An 18,465-nucleotide genomic window follows, 5' to 3' on the forward strand; every position below is an offset into this window, starting at 1 on the left:
GTTTTGCTGTGATTGAATAATTATGAGTCTGTTTTAAAGAAGGGAATCTCTATATATTTATATCTATGAAGAAAATGATTTGATTAAAATAGTTAAGTGGGAGAAATATTTGTTTGTACTGTTTTTTACGTTTTTAAGATTTAGAGTGCGACAGTACAGCGGCTTTGGTTTTTGGTTTTACAAGACATTAGACCTGACTGCAAGAAACCCTTGGATCCTGAACTTACTATACAGATTTACTTTCACCAAGGGCCATGCGATTAAATTGCACCAACAGTACTGAAAATCTTATAGGTGTTGACAATTATGGGTACTTAGTAATTTGAGGAGTTTGTCTATCCTTTAACCAGTACTGCCCCAAGACATATTATATTCAGTGCCACTAAAACAGAGCTACCTATATACACACACATACACACACATATAGATAGATAATTTTCACTGCCATAAACCTGTTATCTTTGGTGCCACAGGTGGCAACTGCTGGAAGACATAGGTGCACAGAATCAAAGAAGCAAAGTAGTAAGGCATGCAAGGGTCAGGACAGGCACAGTCCATCTGCAGAGAGTACCTAGCCAAGGTCAGAGCAGTTGGCAAACAGAGCAAGGTAAGAACTGTTTGGGAAGAGATTCTGGTGCAGGTGCAGGTACGTGGATCTGCCTGTAGTCCATTCAGGCCGAAAGACCTTAGAGGAGGATGCCTGTCATATGGTCGAGCTGGCTTGCTGTTGCTGGACTTGGAGAGCCACCCCTGAAATACCCTGAGCCAGGGTTGAGTCCACTGAGCTTGTGGCCTCAGCAATAAGTCACGGATATGAGCCCTTTGGCTGTGGTGTGGTTGATGCAGCCTAGCAGGCAAATCCACTAGGCCCATGCCAGCAGCAGATGGCCCTGCTCTTACACAGACTGGGACTAGGGCTTCACCTATACCAGCCCCATTTCTCGCAGGTTGAGCCCTTGGGTTCCAGGGCCAGCAGGGCTTAGGCGATAGAACTGTAAGGAGTGGTCGGGCAAGGTCAATAGCAAGCCATGGAGCATATTATTTGGATTAGAGTTTAGTTTCATTCCATTTATTTACGTTTGGAGTGCCCACTGTGTGGGACTCAGTTAAGCTTAAGTTACTTTTCACTTTCTTATTAACTGGGAGAGGTTCACATCCTGCAAAATGAACCTGAGATCAACAAGATCCAATGAAAGGATGACTTCCAGCCATCCTAAGGAGAGGAAGAAGGAAAGAGGAGGAAAAGGAGTTGGACTGGACCCCGATTATGCCCATGAAAATCTACTAAAGATAAGGCGTTCATGATACTGAACAGGAGAGAAGGAGGAAGACGTATGCTATTCAGGTGCATTGAGGAAATTAATGAGTTCTAAGGAGAAAACTGCAGGAAGGAGATAACAATGACTGTAGTATAAATTACACCGTTGATACTTCACCACATTGGGAGGGATGCCAATACTTGCCCAGTATCCAATGGGAGGGAAGATATAAATAAATTTAAGAAGTAAATTAAACTGCTGTAATGCCAAATACATGATAAAGACTAAGAAGTCAATAACTTAAAGAACTAAATCAATTGGCTTTACCATCTGAATTAACTGAGACTGAAAGAAGTGACAAACTTACTAGCAAGCACTTGTACCATCACAAAGTGAATTAACGCAGCTGTAAAGAACTTTATTTCCTCACTTTCCCCTTATCAGTAAAGAGAAATGTTGGAAACCAACAAAACTCTCAAATGTTTCATTGACTTGTGAATTAAATGAGTTTCAGTGCTGGGATTATCACTGCTGTATGCATTACATCAAACTGGGACTTGAACTAAGCAATGCAAAGGGCCTTGAAAGGTATCTTTCGCCCCTTGCAGGAAACCCATGAAAGTTCATCTTAACACATAATGACAGTGTCCACCTTTCCACAGAAATCTGAGATATGTACAACTTAACGCATAATGACAGTGTCCACCTCTCCATAGAAATCTGAGATATGTACAACTTAACGCATAATGACAGTGTCCACCTCTCCATAGAAATCTGAGATATGTACATCTGAACGCATAATGACAGTGTCCACCTCTCCATAGAAATCTGAGATATGTACATCTGAACGCATAATGACAGTGTCCACCTCTCCATAGAAATCTGAGATATGTACAGCTTAACGCATAATGACAGTTTCCACCTCTCCATAGAAATCTGAGATATGTACATCTGAACGCATAATGACAGTGTCCACCTTTCCATAGAAATCTGAGATATGTACAGCTTAACGCATAATGACAGTGTCCACCTTTCCATAGAAATATGAGATATGTACATCTGAACGCATAATGACAGTGTCCACCTCTCCATAGAAATATGAGATATGTACATCTGAACGCATAATGACAGTGTCCACCTCTCCATAGAAATCTGAGATATGTACAGCTTAACGCATAATGACAGTGTCCACCTCTCCATAGAAATATGAGATATGTACATCTGAACGCATAATGACAGTGTCCACCTCTCCACAGAAATCTGAGATATGTACATCTTAACGCATAATGACAGTGTCCACCTTTCCATAGAAATATGAGATATGTACATCTGAACGCATAATGACAGTGTCCACCTCTCCATAGAAATCTGAGATATGTACAGCTTAACGCATAATGACAGTGTCCACCTCTCCATAGAAATCTGAGATATGTACATCTTAACGCATAATGACAGTGTCCACCTTTCCATAGAAATCTGAGATATGTACAGCTTAACGCATAATGACAGTGTCCACCTCTCCATAGAAATCTGAGATATGTACAGCTTAACGCATAATGACAGTGTCCACCTCTCCATAGAAATCTGAGATATGTACAGCTTAACGCATAATGACAGTGTCCACCTCTCCATAGAAATCTGAGATATGTACATCTGAACGCATAATGACAGTGTCCACCTTTCCATAGAAATCTGAGATATGTACAGCTTAACGCATAATGACAGTGTCCACCTCTCCATAGAAATCTGAGATATGTACAGCTTAACGCATAATGACAGTGTCCACCTCTCCATAGAAATCTGAGATATGTACATCTGAACGCATAATGACAGTGTCCACCTTTCCATAGAAATCTGAGATATGTACAGCTTAACGCATAATGACAGTGTCCACCTCTCCATAGAAATCTGAGATATGTACATCTGAACGCATAATGACAGTGTCCACCTTTCCATAGAAATCTGAGATATGTACAGCTTAACGCATAATGACAGTGTCCACCTCTCCATAGAAATCTGAGATATGTACATCTTAACGCATAATGACAGTGTCCACCTTTCCATATAAATCTGAGATATGTACATCTAATGCATAATGACAGTGTCCACCTTTCCATAGAAATCTGAGATATGTACATCTGAACGCATAATGACAGTGTCCACTAGAGATGTGAATCGTGTCCTCGATCGTCTTAACGATCGATTTCGGCTGGGAGGGGGAGGGAATCGTATTGTCGCCGTTTGGGTGTTTAGAGTATCGTGAAAATCATTAAAATCGTGAACCGGCACACTAAAACCCCCTAAAACCCACCCCCGACCCTTTAAATTAAATCCCCCACCCTCCCGAACCCCCCCAAATGCCTTAAATTACCTGGGGGTCCAGCGGCACACTAAAACCCCCTAAAACCCACCCCGACCCTTTAAATTAAATCCCCCACCCTCCCAAACCCCCCCCCCAAATGCTTTAAATTACCTGGGGGTCCGTAGCGGCGGTCCGTAGCTTAAATTACCTCCGTAGCCTTAAATTACCTCCGTAGCCTTAAATTACCTGGGGGTCCGTAGCGGCGGTCCGTAGCTAAATCGGGGGAAGGGGGAGAGCAGGAAAACCGGCACACTAAATCGTGTAGTCTTCAGCCGGCGCCATTTTGCAAAATGGCCGCCGCAAAATGGCGGCGGCCATAGACCAACACGATTCGATGCAGGAGGTCGTTCTGGACCCCCGCTGGACTTTTGGCAAGTCTTGTGGGGGTCAGGAGGCCCCCCCAAGCTGGCCAAAAGTTCCTGGGGGTCCAGCGGGGGTACCTCCTGCAGTCGATCTCCTGCCGGCGCCATTTTCCGTACGGAAAACGATTCGCGGCAGGAGATCGCTCCCGGACCCCCGCTGGACCCCCAGGAACTTTTGGCCAGCTTGGGGGGGCCTCCTGACCCCCACAAGACTTGCCAAAAGTCCAGCGGGGGTCCGGAACGACCTCCTGCGTCGAATCGTGTTGGTCTATGGCCGCCGCCATTTTGCGGCGGCCATTTTGCAAAATGGCGCCGGCTGAAGACTATACGATTTAGTGTGCCGGTTTTCCTGCTCTCCCCCTTCCCCTGATTTAGCTACGGACCGCCGCTACGGACCCCCAGGTAATTTAAGGCTACGGAGGTAATTTAAGGCTACGGAGGTAATTTAAGCTACGGACCGCTGCTACGGACCCCCAGGTAATTTAAGGCATTTGGGGGGGGGGGTTCGGGAGGGTGGGGGATTTAATTTAAAGGGTCGGGGTGGGTTTTAGGGGGTTTTAGTGTGCCGTGTTTTAGTGTGCCGCTGGACCCCCAGGTAATTTAAGGCATTTGGGGGGGTTCGGGAGGGTGGGGGATTTAATTTAAAGGGTCGGGGGTGGGTTTTAGTGTGTTTTAGTGTGCCGGTTTTCCTGCCCTCCCCCTTCCCCCGATTTACGATTTTTTGACGATAAATCGGGGGAATTGGTATTGTATCGTGGCCCTAACGATTTTTGACGATTTAAAATATATCGGACGATATTTTAAATCGTCAAAAAACGATTCACATCCCTAGTGTCCACCTTTCCATAGAAATCTGAGATATGTACATCTTAACGCATAATGATAGTGTCCACCTTTCCATAGAAATCTGAGATATGTACAACTTAACGCATAATGACAGTGTCCAGTCCACCTTTCCATAGAAATCTGAGATATGTACAACTTAACACATAATGACAGTGTCCAGGGGCGGATTGTGGGAAAATAGTGGCCCGGGGGATTTTTCTCCATACTGGCCCATGGGTACCCAATTACACATACAATTTGGTGAGTCACCAAATACAGAATAAAGGGACCCTAAAATATACACAGAAATGCACAGACAAACTGAACTGGAAATCACAACAAGTTAGACTGTATGTAATGCAGCAATGGAAAAACAGAAAATACCATCATTCCTCAAAAAACATCAAACAATAAAATCAAGAACTATAAAATATCACAATAGGAAAATCATACTAAAAATATTTCAGAACTGCTGATGAATAGAACCTCCAGTAATTTAACTCAGGGACATTTTCAAAAATTTGTATATAACACCAATAAAATATTTCAAAAAGAGCATACATCAAATAATATTCAATAATTAAAACTAATAAGGATTTTAAAATGCCCCTGCTGTCCCCTACTGTGGGAGCTCTTGATTTCCAGTCACCCTGATATTGTCGAGGATTAGGAGGTTATCCTCTCTCTCTCACACATATTCACATGTCCATTCTCTCTCACACATACATACACATTCATGCTCTTATATCCACCATAACCTCTCGCTCTCACTGACACTGACACACTCTCAGGCTCTAAGACACTCTCTCCCCCTCCACACACAAACTGTTACTCCCTTGGATTTTCTCATACACACTCATGCTCTCACACTCACTGGCTCCCTCACATACACACAAACACACTCACACACACCCAGGCAAGCTCCCAGTCATTCTCACACACACACACACACTGACCCCCAGGCAGGCTCCCATTCATTTTCACACCATTCCCTCCCCATCCCCCAGACATGCACACATTCATTCTCACACACACAGACCCTCAGGCAGGCACCCATGCATTCACACGCATACACCCCCAGGCAGACTCCCATTCATACACATGCACACACTAAAGGCAGACCCCCCTCTCTTTCTTTTGCCAGCAACCTCGGAACCTCTCTCATTCCACTGATGCCGCATGGCTATTGGGGAGGTGCCTGCCGATTGCTGTTACTGTCACTGAAGCCAATTCTGCTGCCTCCTCTATGCAGGCCCCTTGGGCTTCCACTTCCTCCATGCTGATCTCATACATTGTGAGATCCGCATAGAGAAAGTGCTATTCTTGCACATTCCCAAAGATTACATGTGCCAATCACTAAAAAGTAATTTATTTTTTTTACCTTTGCTGTCTGATCTTAGTTTTCTAATTGGTTGGTCACAGGCTTTTTTTTTTCCACCTTCCCTTTCTTATTTTTTTTTTGCCAATTCCTTTTATATTGTCTTTTTTTCTATTTCTTTTCTCTCCATCTTCTTCCCTCAAACACACAGTCAGGCTCTCACTCTCACATACTGTCTCTCATACAATCATTCATTCACACAGTCTCTCACTGGCACATGCTGTCTGGCTCTCACACACCCAAGCTCTCTCTCACTCCCACATGCTGTCTTGCTCAAGCACAGGTTCTCACTGTCACATGCTGTCTCTCTCACACACACAGGCTCTCACATGCTGTCTCTGCAAACATTCAGGTCCTCACTCTCACAGACAATCTCTCAACTCATCTCATACATGCACAGACACACACACACTACAGACCCGCAGCCTCTCTCTCACCTCTAGGCCTCCTCTTCTCGGGCTGCAGCGGCCCTGCTACCAGGCCTCTTCCTCTTCTCGGGCCGTGCTGCTCCTCTTCTGCATGCGCTGATGCTCCTCCTCCTTCCTGCCCGCACGGCTCCGTGCAATGTTTACTTCCAGGGCCGCGCAGGCAGGAAGGAGGAGGAGCATCAGCGCGTTTAAACACAATCTTTTTCTTTGGGCCATGGTGACGTGAGCCTCACCACGGCCCTGCCCATCTGCCTGTCGCTGCGCCGCATGAGCCTCCCTGCGCCCGGGGGATTGTCTCCCCTCGGGATACCAATGCTTGCGGCGCCCCAGGCTCAGGCCTAGTGCTTCCACCAGCCCTAGCCGCAGGTTTCTCTTCGCGCCGCAGCGCCAGAAGACCCTCTTCTTGTCTTTGTCCGGGGAATTTAAAAAAAAAAAATCACGTGATGGGAGCGACCGGCCCACCGGGGGATGCCCGATCCCCCGATAGGCCAATCCACCCCTGACAGTGTCCATCTTTCCATAGAAATCTGAGATATGGTCTCTGGAACTATTTTCTGGGTTCTGCCAGATCTGCAAAATCTCTCAGAGATCTGGAATTATGGCTAGTTTAGGGGGAGTGTTCCCATAATGACATATCAGGGCTGTCCAGACCTAAATAATGATGCAATTGTGCCGGTGTGGCTGTTAGACAGACTTTTGGTCAGCAGGACCCTGGAGCAGCTGCCCCTAAACAGACCTGGATTCATCATTAGGCACACTAGGCCTATGTCTAGGGTGGCAAAAGTCGGGTGGTGGCATGCAAGTTGAAGATTTGCTGCCTCCCAGTTGATCTGAATCTCTCAGTAGGCAGCATGCAGGGGGTGAGTTTGGAGCAGACATAGCAGAGCAAAAAAAAGAGCCAATCTGCTCCCTAACCAAGCCCCTCTTTTCCTGTCATTCAGGAAATAAAGCAGACAGAGCAAGGAGGAATTATTTTGGGGACCCTACGGAGGGCTGAGATAGGAATCAGTGGGGGTTAGAGGATGAGAGGAAGTTGGCTGAATGGTGTGTGAGAGAGAGGGGAATTGGGGATGGGGGGAAGTGTTTATGTGTTTGAGAGAGAGAGGTCTGGGGGTGTGTGTGTGTGTGTATGCCAGATTGAGTAGGAGATTAGAGGGGTGGGATTCTCCTTCCTTTGATGTCTGATTAGAGAACCTTCCTTCCTTCCATCATACCCATATCCTAGAAGCCTCTTACTAACCCTTAATTAGTAATTACAGAGCTTCCTTCCTCTTACCCCATCCCAGATTCCTCATCTTCTCCATCTCCCGCCCTTCTCATCCCATTCCCCGTCCTCCTCTCTCTCTCTCTCCTATTCCCATTCTTCAGTTATCCCTTCCTTTCCATATCCCTGATCCTCTCACTCACTCACTCTCCTCCTCCTCCCACAGTACCTGAATGTAATGCGCACTGCAGTGCCTGACAAGCAGAATACAAATCCAATAAAGAAAGAATCTCCTCCCTTTATTGGTACTTAACATCCAATTTCCTCACCCAGTAAAAACACAAACGGGCCGATACAGTACAGTGTGCGCTGACGGAGCGCACTGTTAACCCGCCATTGGACGCACGTTTTCGACACGCTAGCGTTACCCCTTATTCAGTAAGGGGCCGAAAACGCATGTCCAATCCCCCGAACCTAATAGCGCCCGCAACATGCAAATGCATGTTCATGGCCCTATTAGGTATTCCTGTGCAATTCAGAAAACAAAATGTGCAGCCAAGCTGCACATTTTGCTTTCAGAAATTAGCGCCTACCCAAAGGTAGGCGCTAATTTCTTCGGGCACCGGGAAAGTGCACAGAAAAGCAGTAAAAACTGCTTTTCTGTGCACCCTCCGACTTAACATCATGGCGATATTAAGTCGGAGGTCCCGAAGGGTAAAAAAAGTAAAAAAAAAAAATTTGAAGTCGGCCGGCGGCTGTCAGGTCGAAAACTGGATGCTCAATTTTGCAGGCGCCCGCTTTCCGAGCCCGTGGCTGTCAGCGGGCTCGAGAACCGATGCCAGCAAAATTGAGCGTTGGCTGTTAAACCCGCTGATAGCCGCTGCTCCAGTCCAAAAGGAGGCGCTAGGGACGCGCTAGTGTCTCTAGCGCCTCCTTTTGCCTGTTTTTACCGCCGGGCCTCATTTAAATACAGAATCGCGTGCACAGGAGAGCGGGCGTACGTCTGCTCTCCCGCGGACTTTACTGTATCGGCCCAAAATTAAGCTAGAGAGACACAAGCAACGTTGGAAAAGCAACCTTTATTTTTATGTCATAGAAAAAGGACATTTTGCCTGTATGCTTCAGAAATTTCTAATTCTTGCCGCAGAGTCTCCCCCATCAGCTGCCGCAGGAAACCTTCTACTCCCTGTTGTCAGCCTTACTGGGGGGAGGAGGGTGAGACACAGCACCTAGGGGTAGCAAAAACTGTATGTTTCTTGCCCCTCTATGCCAGACACGAGACTCAGAGAAAATTTAGTAATTTAGCCACATGTTTATTATGGTAAATAAAGGACTGGCCAATCATAATATAAGTGTCTGGGAAGCAGAATACGGGGTCAGTAAGGAACACTGAAGACCTTGTGATTCCTCCTTCCCTATGTCACAATTTTACAAGGCTTATATACATTTTTCCTAGTTACCTTTGCCAAGGATTGATCATTTTTAAACGCGTCACTCTGGCCTGGCTTCCTTTCCCTAGAATCCCTGCACCCCAACATCTGCTCTCCTTTTTCCTTTCCTTCGTTGGGGTCCAACTCTCCATGCTATTTTCATCTCCCCACAATACTTTGTAGGAAGGCATAGATCATCTCTTATCAGTCTCTGCATTCTCCTTTGTAGTTGGTTCTCATATGGCCCACACGAGATGTCCTTCACTTCTCTCTGACTTAGGACCACATTCTGTTTTTGCAATCAGCAAACGGCACAGCACGCATTTGACATGTGCTGGCACAGGCTTAGTAAGGCCGAATACAGCAGCCCAGCAGGCAGAATTATACAAAACCTAAATCTGTCACTGACCGTAAACAGTGTCCTAGTCTGCCTATTCCACACATTAAGAAAGGTGGAAAGAAGGCAAAACGATTACCAGCATGGTTAAAAGGGGAGATGAAAGAAGCTATTTTAGCCAAAAGATCTTCATTCAAAAATTGGAAGAAGGATCCAACAGAAGAAAATAGGATAAAGCATAAACATTGGCAAGTTAAATGTAAGACATTGATAAGACAGGCTAAGAGAGAATTTGAAAAGAAGTTGGCTGTAGAGGCAAAAACTCACAGTAAAAACTTTTTTAAATATATCCGAAGCAGAAAGCCTGTGAGGGAGTCAGTTGGACCGTTAGATGATCGAGGGGTTAAAGGGGCACTTAGAGAAGATAAGGCCATCGAGGAAAGATTAAATGATTTCTTTGCTTCGGTGTTTACTGAAGAGGATGTTGGGGAGGTACCCGTAATGGAGAAGGTTTTCATGGGTAATGATTCAGATGGACTGAATCAAATCACGGTGAACCTAGAAGATGTGGTAGGCCTGATTGACAAACTGAAGAGTAGTAAATCACCTGGACCGGATGGTATACACCCCAGAGTTCTGAAGGAACTAAAAAATGAAATTTCAGACCTATTAGTAAACATTTGTAACTTATCATTAAAATCATCCATTGTACCTGAAGACTGGAGGATAGCAAATGTAACCCCAATATTTAAAAAGGGCTCCAGGGGCAATCCGGGAAACTACAGACCGGTTAGCCTGACTTCAGTGCCAGGAAAAATAGTGGAAAGTGTTCTAAACATCAAAATCACAGAACATATAGAAAGACATGGTTTAATGGAACAAAGTCAGCATGGCTTTACCCAGGGCAAGTCTTGCCTCACAAATCTGCTTCACTTTTTTGAAGGAGTTAATAAACATGTGGATAAAGGTGAACCGGTAGATATAGTATACTTGGATTTTCAGAAGGCATTTGACAAAGTTCCTCATGAGAGGCTTCTAGGAAAAGTAAAAAGTCATGGGATAGGTGGCGATGTCCTTTCGTGGATTGCAAACTGGCTAAAAGACAGGAAACAGAGAGTAGGATTAAATGGGCAATTTTCTCAGTGGAAGGGAGTGGACAGTGGAGTGCCTCAGGGATCTGTATTGGGACCCTTACTGTTCAATATATTTATAAATGATCTGGAAAGAAATACGACGAGTGAGATAATCAAATTTGCAGATGACACAAAATTGTTCAGAGTAGTTAAATCACAAGCAGATTGTGATAAATTGCAGGAAGACCTTGTGAGACTTGGAAAATTGGGCATCCAAATGGCAGATGAAATTTAATGTGGATAAGTGCAAGGTGATGCATATAGGGAAAAATAACCCATGCTATAATTACACAATGTTGGGTTCCATATTAGGTGCTACAACCCAAGAAAGAGATCTAGGTGTCATAGTGGATAACACATTGAAATCATCGGTGCAGTGTGCTGCGGCAGTCAAAAAAGCAAACAGAATGTTGGGAATTATTAGAAAAGGAATGATGAATAAAACGGAAAATGTCATAATGCCTCTGTATCGCTCCATGGTGAGACCGCACCTTGAATACTGTGTACAATTCTGGTCGCCGCATCTCAAAAAAAGGTATAATTGCGATGGAGAAGGTACAGAGAAGGGCTACCAAAATGATAAGGGGAATGGAACAACTCCCCTATGAGGAAAGACTAAAGAGGTTAGGACTTTTCAGCTTGGAGAAGAGACGACTAAGGGGGGATATGATAGAGGTGTTTAAAATCATGAGAGGTCTAGAACGGGTAGATGTGAATCAGTTATTTACTCTTTCGGATAGTAGAAAGACTAGGGGGCACTCCATGAAGTTAGCATGGGGCACATTTAAAACTAATCGGAGAAAGTTCTTTTTTACTCAACGCACAATTAAACTCTGGAATTTGTTGCCAGAGAATGTGGTTCGTGCAGTTAGTATAGCTGTGTTTAAAAAAGGATTGGATAAGTTCTTGGAGGAGAAGTCTACCTGCTATTAAGTTCACTTAGAGAATAGCCACTGCCATTAGCAATGGTTACATGGAATAGACTTAGTTTTTGGGTACTTGCCAGGTTCTTATGGCCTGGATTGGCCTCTGTTGGAAACAGGATGCTGGGCTTGATGGACCCTTGGTCTGACCCAGTATGGCATTTTCTTATGTTCTTATGTTCTTATTGGGAAGTCCACCCCTGCTAAAGGAGAATCTTCTGAAAATATAAAATGTGATGTCTTACATCATACTCGAAGTTCTGTTGGGCCTATTAAGAAAGACAGAGACCCACTGTGAATGTTATATTGTTTCCTGTGAAGCTCTCTGCAAATCACTTCTGACAGGTTTATATCCCTAATCGTCCGCCGTGCGAGCCTGCCACCACCCCAGCAGTGTTAATAGCGGAAAGTTAAGTAGACTGGATGTCTTGCATGCTAAGCCAGGAAGGCAGGGCTCGGCTGGCTGTGCAGATATACAGGTGTGACTCTCACCTTCTACCACTTACTGATCTGCATTCCCTGTTACAGTAACATGCAGCTGCAGACAGGGAATTGCTGGCATTTTGGCAGCTGGAATTTTCAAAACTGTGTGAGCAGGTGAAAAGCCCAAGGATACATTTTACCTGTGGATTTTGCATCAGTCTTAAAAGAGAAATACACACATGCTTTCCCTTTGAAAATTGCCCAAGGAAAAAGATACCTGCAAAGATTTGTACCTGCTTTATCTGCAGATACTTTTTCTGGTGAAAACAACGCGCGTAGTTTTGAAAATACAAAACCATAAGCATTGCTGTCTCCTCTGACCTAACCCCATTCCTGCCTCGGGAACACCTCCATAAAAATACAGGTAAAAATACACAGGGTAGGCATATTTTTAGAGAGTCTGTACACTCGGGTACATTCACATGGATAAATGCCCTGATCAACTCTTAAGTTCGAAGTGCGATTCTAAAGACCTTGGAGCCATTTGACTTCTGACCCTTCATTCTGTACAGCGAGGATCTTAGAACCACGCGATCTCTTATCACTAAGTGTGACCTCTCCTTCAGCCGCTGGTGGGATGAGTTCTGCCAGTGACCCTGGTTATCTTATTTCCTGATCTGGGCTCCGCTCAGAGACCCAGCTCTCTCTTTATTCAGCTGCAGCTGCAGTGGCATATTCATTGCAGGAGGACTTTGTGTAGCTTCTCGAGTTATAAGATGTTGGATCTTTAATTAAGGGGCAGATTTTCAAAGGGTTATTACGCGTGTAAGATACACGAGTAACCCCCGAAAAGCTGCCCCTGCCTGCCCCGGGACGCGCGTATGTCCCAGGGCTTGCAAAAAGGGGCGGGGTGGGGGCGGGGCATGGCCTGTGCCCGGGATCGCGGGCCGGCTGTCGGGCCGGCCCGGTTTGCCAAGTTCCTTCATCGGTTCTTTCCCTCGGCATCGCCTCCACCACTCGCCGCACACATATGGCCTCTCGCCAGCTGGGAGATAATCATACGTGTGCGCGTAACTTCTTCAGCAAATATAAGGGGGGTGTTCTAGGTAGGGCTGGGGGGCGGGTTAGGTAGGGGAAGGGAGGGGAAGGTGCGGGGGCGGCTGCACGCGCATGTTATAAAATCGGGCGTAGATTTGTTCGTGCTGGGTTTTAAAATCTGCCCCTAAATGTTTAACAATCTCAAATAGAAGTTTAGAATTAAACATATCCCAGGGAATTTATTTGGCATAATAATCTTTTTTTGCTTTATCGGTTAGTGTACAGTATTTTGTAAGGAAAGATTTGTATTTTCCTAGGGATTCAGCAGATGCGCATTTCCGACATTGTTTCCCTAATTTTCTAAGGTTCTGTTTAGTTCTTCTTAATTCATCATTGCACAAGGGCTTCTTATGTTTGGAGTTATTCTTTTCTTGGTGAATAGTTTTCGTCTGAATAGGGCAAAGGTTTTCAGCTATCTGTTTGACAATTTTATCTCACGAATCAAATGCCGTTGTGGAATTTGTTAGGTTTAGTTCATGGATCTTAATTTCTATTGCTTCCGCAAGTACTTTCATCTCTCTCACCATCCCAGGGGGAGGGAGCACCCCAGCACGTCCCAGGCACTGGCGCCTGGCTCTGAAGTGGCCCGGTTGGCCGTGCTCCTTCATCGGTTCTTTCCCGCGGCACCGCTTCCACCACTCGCCACACACATATGGCCTCTCGCCAGCTGGGAGATAATCATACGTGTGGCACTCAGTGCAAAAGACTGGAAAGCCTTCCCTCTCACAGCTGGACTACTTCCTGCATCATCATTTTGTTGATTTGTTATCGATTAAAAATGTCTAAGGGAGCAGGGATGTAAAACTAACGGAGTGGTACGGGGCCTCTGGAAACTGGGGCTGTGGCGTTCGAAGCCTGAATTGCTCGCTGTGACCTCTGGAGCCCTCTCCCAGGGTCTGCTGGGTAGAATATGCAGATGAGCCCTCTCCCGGGGTCTGCTGGGTAGAATATGTCAGGCCGATACAGTACAGTGCGATCCGTTGGAGCGCACTGTACTGTATCGGCCTGACAGTTTGGGAGCAATTTTCAAACTTTCCACATTGGGACAAAGTTGGTGGGCACTATTATGAACTTTGCACCAATTTTCAAGGAGAAAGTATGCAAGTGCTTTCACTTTGAAACTTGCTGTGGGTATGAAGTGCCATAGACATTTGCACCTGTTCGTTATGCGGCTTTGCTTTACATAGAAAATAATGCCTGAGGAGTTGAAATTGCAATCCACGTGCACCATTTCACTCCTCTGATCCATGTATGCCCCCAGGAATGCTTCCTCTCAGTGTGGCTAAAAGTCTACACATTGTGAAACAACGTTGAGAAAGGGCAGTTTTCAGTTGGTCAGTTTATGTGAGTAAATCACTTTGAAAATTCTTCTCCAGGCTTAAAGAAAATGATGCATATCTAAATTCTTCCATAACGCAGTAAAATGCTACTTGTAGATGAAGAAGTAACATCTGTTAGATGCCAGATGTTAATTGTATTCCTTATGTAGCATATTATTCCAGGTGCGTGGTTTCATTAAATTGCGGTTATCAGACCTAATTTAAATAAATGGTGCCCCAGTGAAAGACGTCTCATGTTGGTGATGTATTCTTCCCTGCTCAAGATGCCAGTACAAGCTGATTTTGGAAAATATCTTTAGCTTTTGCTTTTTCTTATATATCCATGTAAATCCAGAGATAATTAATACCTTGTAGCAGGTGGTTGGGTTTTGTTTTTTTTTTTAAATCACTGTCTTAAAGATGTGGGGACTATAATAGAAAATCTAAAATAACTCTTTTTAAGCAAGAGATTTAATCCTTCTGCTTTGGCAAAGGTTGTAATGAAAATATGTCCCTCATAGCATTAAGTAGAAGGGTGTTAGCCCCCCCCCCCCCCCCCATATTTTAAAGCTTCTCTGTCTCAGCCAAAGGGACCATCTTCAGCTCAGAGCTCAGACCCTGTACTTGGATCTTGGCTAAAAAGACACTACCTCATACATAAGATATGCCATACTGGGTCAGACCAAGGGTCCATCAAGCCCAGCATCCTATGTCCAACAGTGGCCAGCCAAGTCACAAGTACCTGGCAAGTACCCAAACATTAAATGAAAAGATCCCAAGCTACCTATCCTTATTGATTAATAGCAATTTATGGACTTCTGCTCTAGGACCTTATCCAAACCTTTTTTAAACCCAGCTACACTAACTGCCCTAACCACATTCTCTGGCAATGAATTCCAGTACTTAATTATGCATTGAGTGAAAAATAATTTTCTCTTATTTGTTTTAAATGAGCTACATGCTAACTTCATGGACTGTCCCCTAGTCCTTGTAGTATCCAAAAGAGTAAATAACTGATTCACATTTACCCTTTCATGATTTTGTAGACCTCTATCGTATCCCCCCCCCCCCGCTCCCCCAGCCATCTCTTCTCCAAGCTGAACAGCCCTAACCTCTTCAGCCTTTCCTCACAGGGGAGCCATTCCATCCCTTTTATCATTTTGGTCACCCTTCTCTGCACTTTCTCCAATACAACCATATCTTTTTTAGATGCGGCAACCAGAACTGCACACAGCATTCAAGGTGTGGTCTCACCTTGGAGTGATACAGAGGCATTATGACATCCTCCGTTTTATTTGCCATTCCCTTCCTAATAATTTCTAACATTCTGTTTGCTTTTTTTGACCACCAATAGCTTTTGAAAGAATATGTGGAGGGATACCGTGAAGTGCATTTTAGCAGAAAAATGAAAAGTTGGAGGTTTTCTTAGCACTTAACATTATGGTAGCAGCATGCATTACTTGGAAAGCTGTCCTGAGATCACATCAAATAAAATTAGTAGATTTATTAATGTGTAATAGGGTTATAGAATTAATGTTTTTGCTTCCCTAACTGGAACCTTTATCAGGGGGGTCACAATTTTTGGTACCACGTTACACTGAAATGTAAATTTACGACCGTCATGCGGTTGGTGGCATAATTTTCTAGTAAACTTCACCAATCTACCATCCATTTTATCCCTAGTAATTTTATCTAAATCCCATAACTATGGCACTCCCTGAACAGTGAAATGATTTGTGGCTTTGGAAGTACTTTGTAGTTTTAGGGCTCAATATTTTTTATGATTAATGGGACAAGAGAGACGGAGCTGTAAGTCTGCATGGTTTCTGGGGCGTGCTCACATCTCATCCAAGACAGGGAGATGTATTCAGTGAAAAATAAATATTTTCCATTGCAGTTTTCCCTATTCAGATTACAAAAGAGGAGATTCAGAATTATTGGAGGAAGCTTGTTGAGGCCATCGTTACAGTTGTTTCTCTTTTACTCTATTCCTTTTATTCAAGGCCTATACTGTTTTTGTTTGTAATTTGTCTTTCCTTCTTAAACTTATGACTTAATTCTTCTTCATTTAGGATTTATTCTAAGCCAGTACTATATAGAAGTGATTGTTTTATCTGCTAATATCCTGGTGTTTTGTGTATAGACAACCCTAATTTCTCATCTATGCAATTTTATGGCTGGTAATATCAATGTTAAAATATTTATAAAAATAAAGTGCATAAAGATGAATAAGAGAGTTTCTAACAGCTTAAATGGTGTTTGAGCATTTTGTTAATATACTGACTTAGGACAATAATAGAAATGTTAGCCCATAAAAACTGCATATTTCTTAAATACAGTGAAATGGTTCTTCTTAGTATGACCTCTGATTAGGATGAATTAATTCATCCATGTTCATTAATTATGAATCCCTCCCATAATGAATTGGTGCCTCTCCTTGCATCATAGGGATGGATTTATAGACACGATGCAGATTGTAATCATGATTTTAATAGTAATTTTATATTTAAAAAATATACAGATCTTAACAAGCCTTGATAAAAACTAGTCATAGTTTTACAGTTGAAATTAAAGTTCTAGTTAAAAGGATTATTTTTCAAATGTGCCATTAAAATGATCTTTTGATCATCCCTTTAACCTACCATAGCTACTTTATCCTATATCAGTATATGTTTATATCACCCTCACATGTGAGAGGCGTTTTCATGACACGCTATATTGATTTATTGTTTTTTCCTATGGCAGATACTAACCTAAATTCACACAAACAGCCACGTGTGGATAGCCCCCATGTGACCTATTCAGTTCACCAGAGAAGGGACTCCGACAGACACTGCCAACTCTGCACTGCCTGGTTTAACAATCCAATGATGGCGCAACAACATTACGATGGCAAGAAGCACAAAAAGAACGCAGCCAGAGCTGATCTACTAGAAGAGCTAGGAAAGACATTGGACACAGGGGAGCTGAGAGGTAAAGAATGTTTTTTTGTGAAATGTCAACCATTTGCCAGAAACAGTCTTAAACTTTCAAAGGTCCAAGATTTCTTTCCAGAAGCTGGGTCACATGGGAGCTCTTTCACTTTTAAATGGTTTATACTATGAGCAATGAGAAGCCTCAGATACAAGCTGAAGTACAGGTACCGTAGGTATGTTCCTGCCCCAGAGGGCTTATACTCTAAGGGGTAGATTTTAAAAGAAGCGCGATCAGCCTACTTTTGCTTGCGCATCAGACTCAAGCAAAAGTACGCTGGATTTTAGTAGATACGCGCGGAGCCGCGCGTATCCACTAAAATCCTGGATCGGCGCGCGCAAGGCTATCGATTTTGTATAGCCTGCGCGCGCCGAGCCGCGCTGCCTCCCCCCGTTCCCTCCAAGGCCGCTCCGAAATCAGAGCGGCCTCGGAGGGAACTTTCCTTTGCCCTCCCCTCACCTTACCCTCCCTTCCCCTACCTAACCCACCCACCCGGCCCTGTCTACACCCCCCCCTTACCTTTGTCGGGGGATTTACGCCTCCCGGAGGGAGACGTAAATCCCCGCGCGCCAGCGGGCCTGCTGCGCGCCGGGCCGTGACCTGGGGGCGGGTACGGAGGGCGCGGCCACGCCCCCGGGCCGTAGCCACGCCCCCGTACCCGCCCCCAAAACGCTGCCGACACGCCCCCGGAACGCCGCGACGACCGGGCCCGCCCCCCGACACGCCCCCCTCCGAGAACCCCGGGACTTACGCGAGTCCCGGGGCTCTGCGCGCGCCGGGAGGCCTATGTAAAATAGGCTTCCCGGCGCGCAGGGCCCTGCTCGCGTAAATCCGCCCGGTTTTGGGCGGATTTACGCGAGCAGGGCTCTGAAAATCCGCCCCTAAGGGGTAGATTTGAAAGGTGCGCGCGGGCGTACGTGTGTGCGCGCGCACTACCTGGCGCGCACACACGTACGCCCAATTTTATAACTTTCGCGCGCAGGAGTGCACAAGTTATAAAATCGGTGGTTG

The 18,465-nt window shown here is 44.8% G+C and overlaps 1 protein-coding gene across 1 annotated transcript in view; it reads left to right on the forward strand.

The window, feature by feature from the left end:
* Positions 1-18,465, forward strand: part of ZMAT4 (zinc finger matrin-type 4) — a 556,227-nt gene that overhangs the window by 375,718 nt on the left and 162,044 nt on the right. Inside the window, exon 5 of the mRNA XM_029604135.1 lies at positions 17,227-17,454. Within this exon, the coding sequence (XP_029459995.1) occupies positions 17,227-17,454 (228 nt within the window). The remainder of the gene's footprint in view (positions 1-17,226; positions 17,455-18,465) is intronic.

Source organism: Rhinatrema bivittatum, chromosome 5 (assembly GCF_901001135.1).
Source record: "Rhinatrema bivittatum chromosome 5, aRhiBiv1.1, whole genome shotgun sequence".
NCBI classification, from domain to species: Eukaryota; Metazoa; Chordata; class Amphibia; order Gymnophiona; family Rhinatrematidae; genus Rhinatrema; species Rhinatrema bivittatum.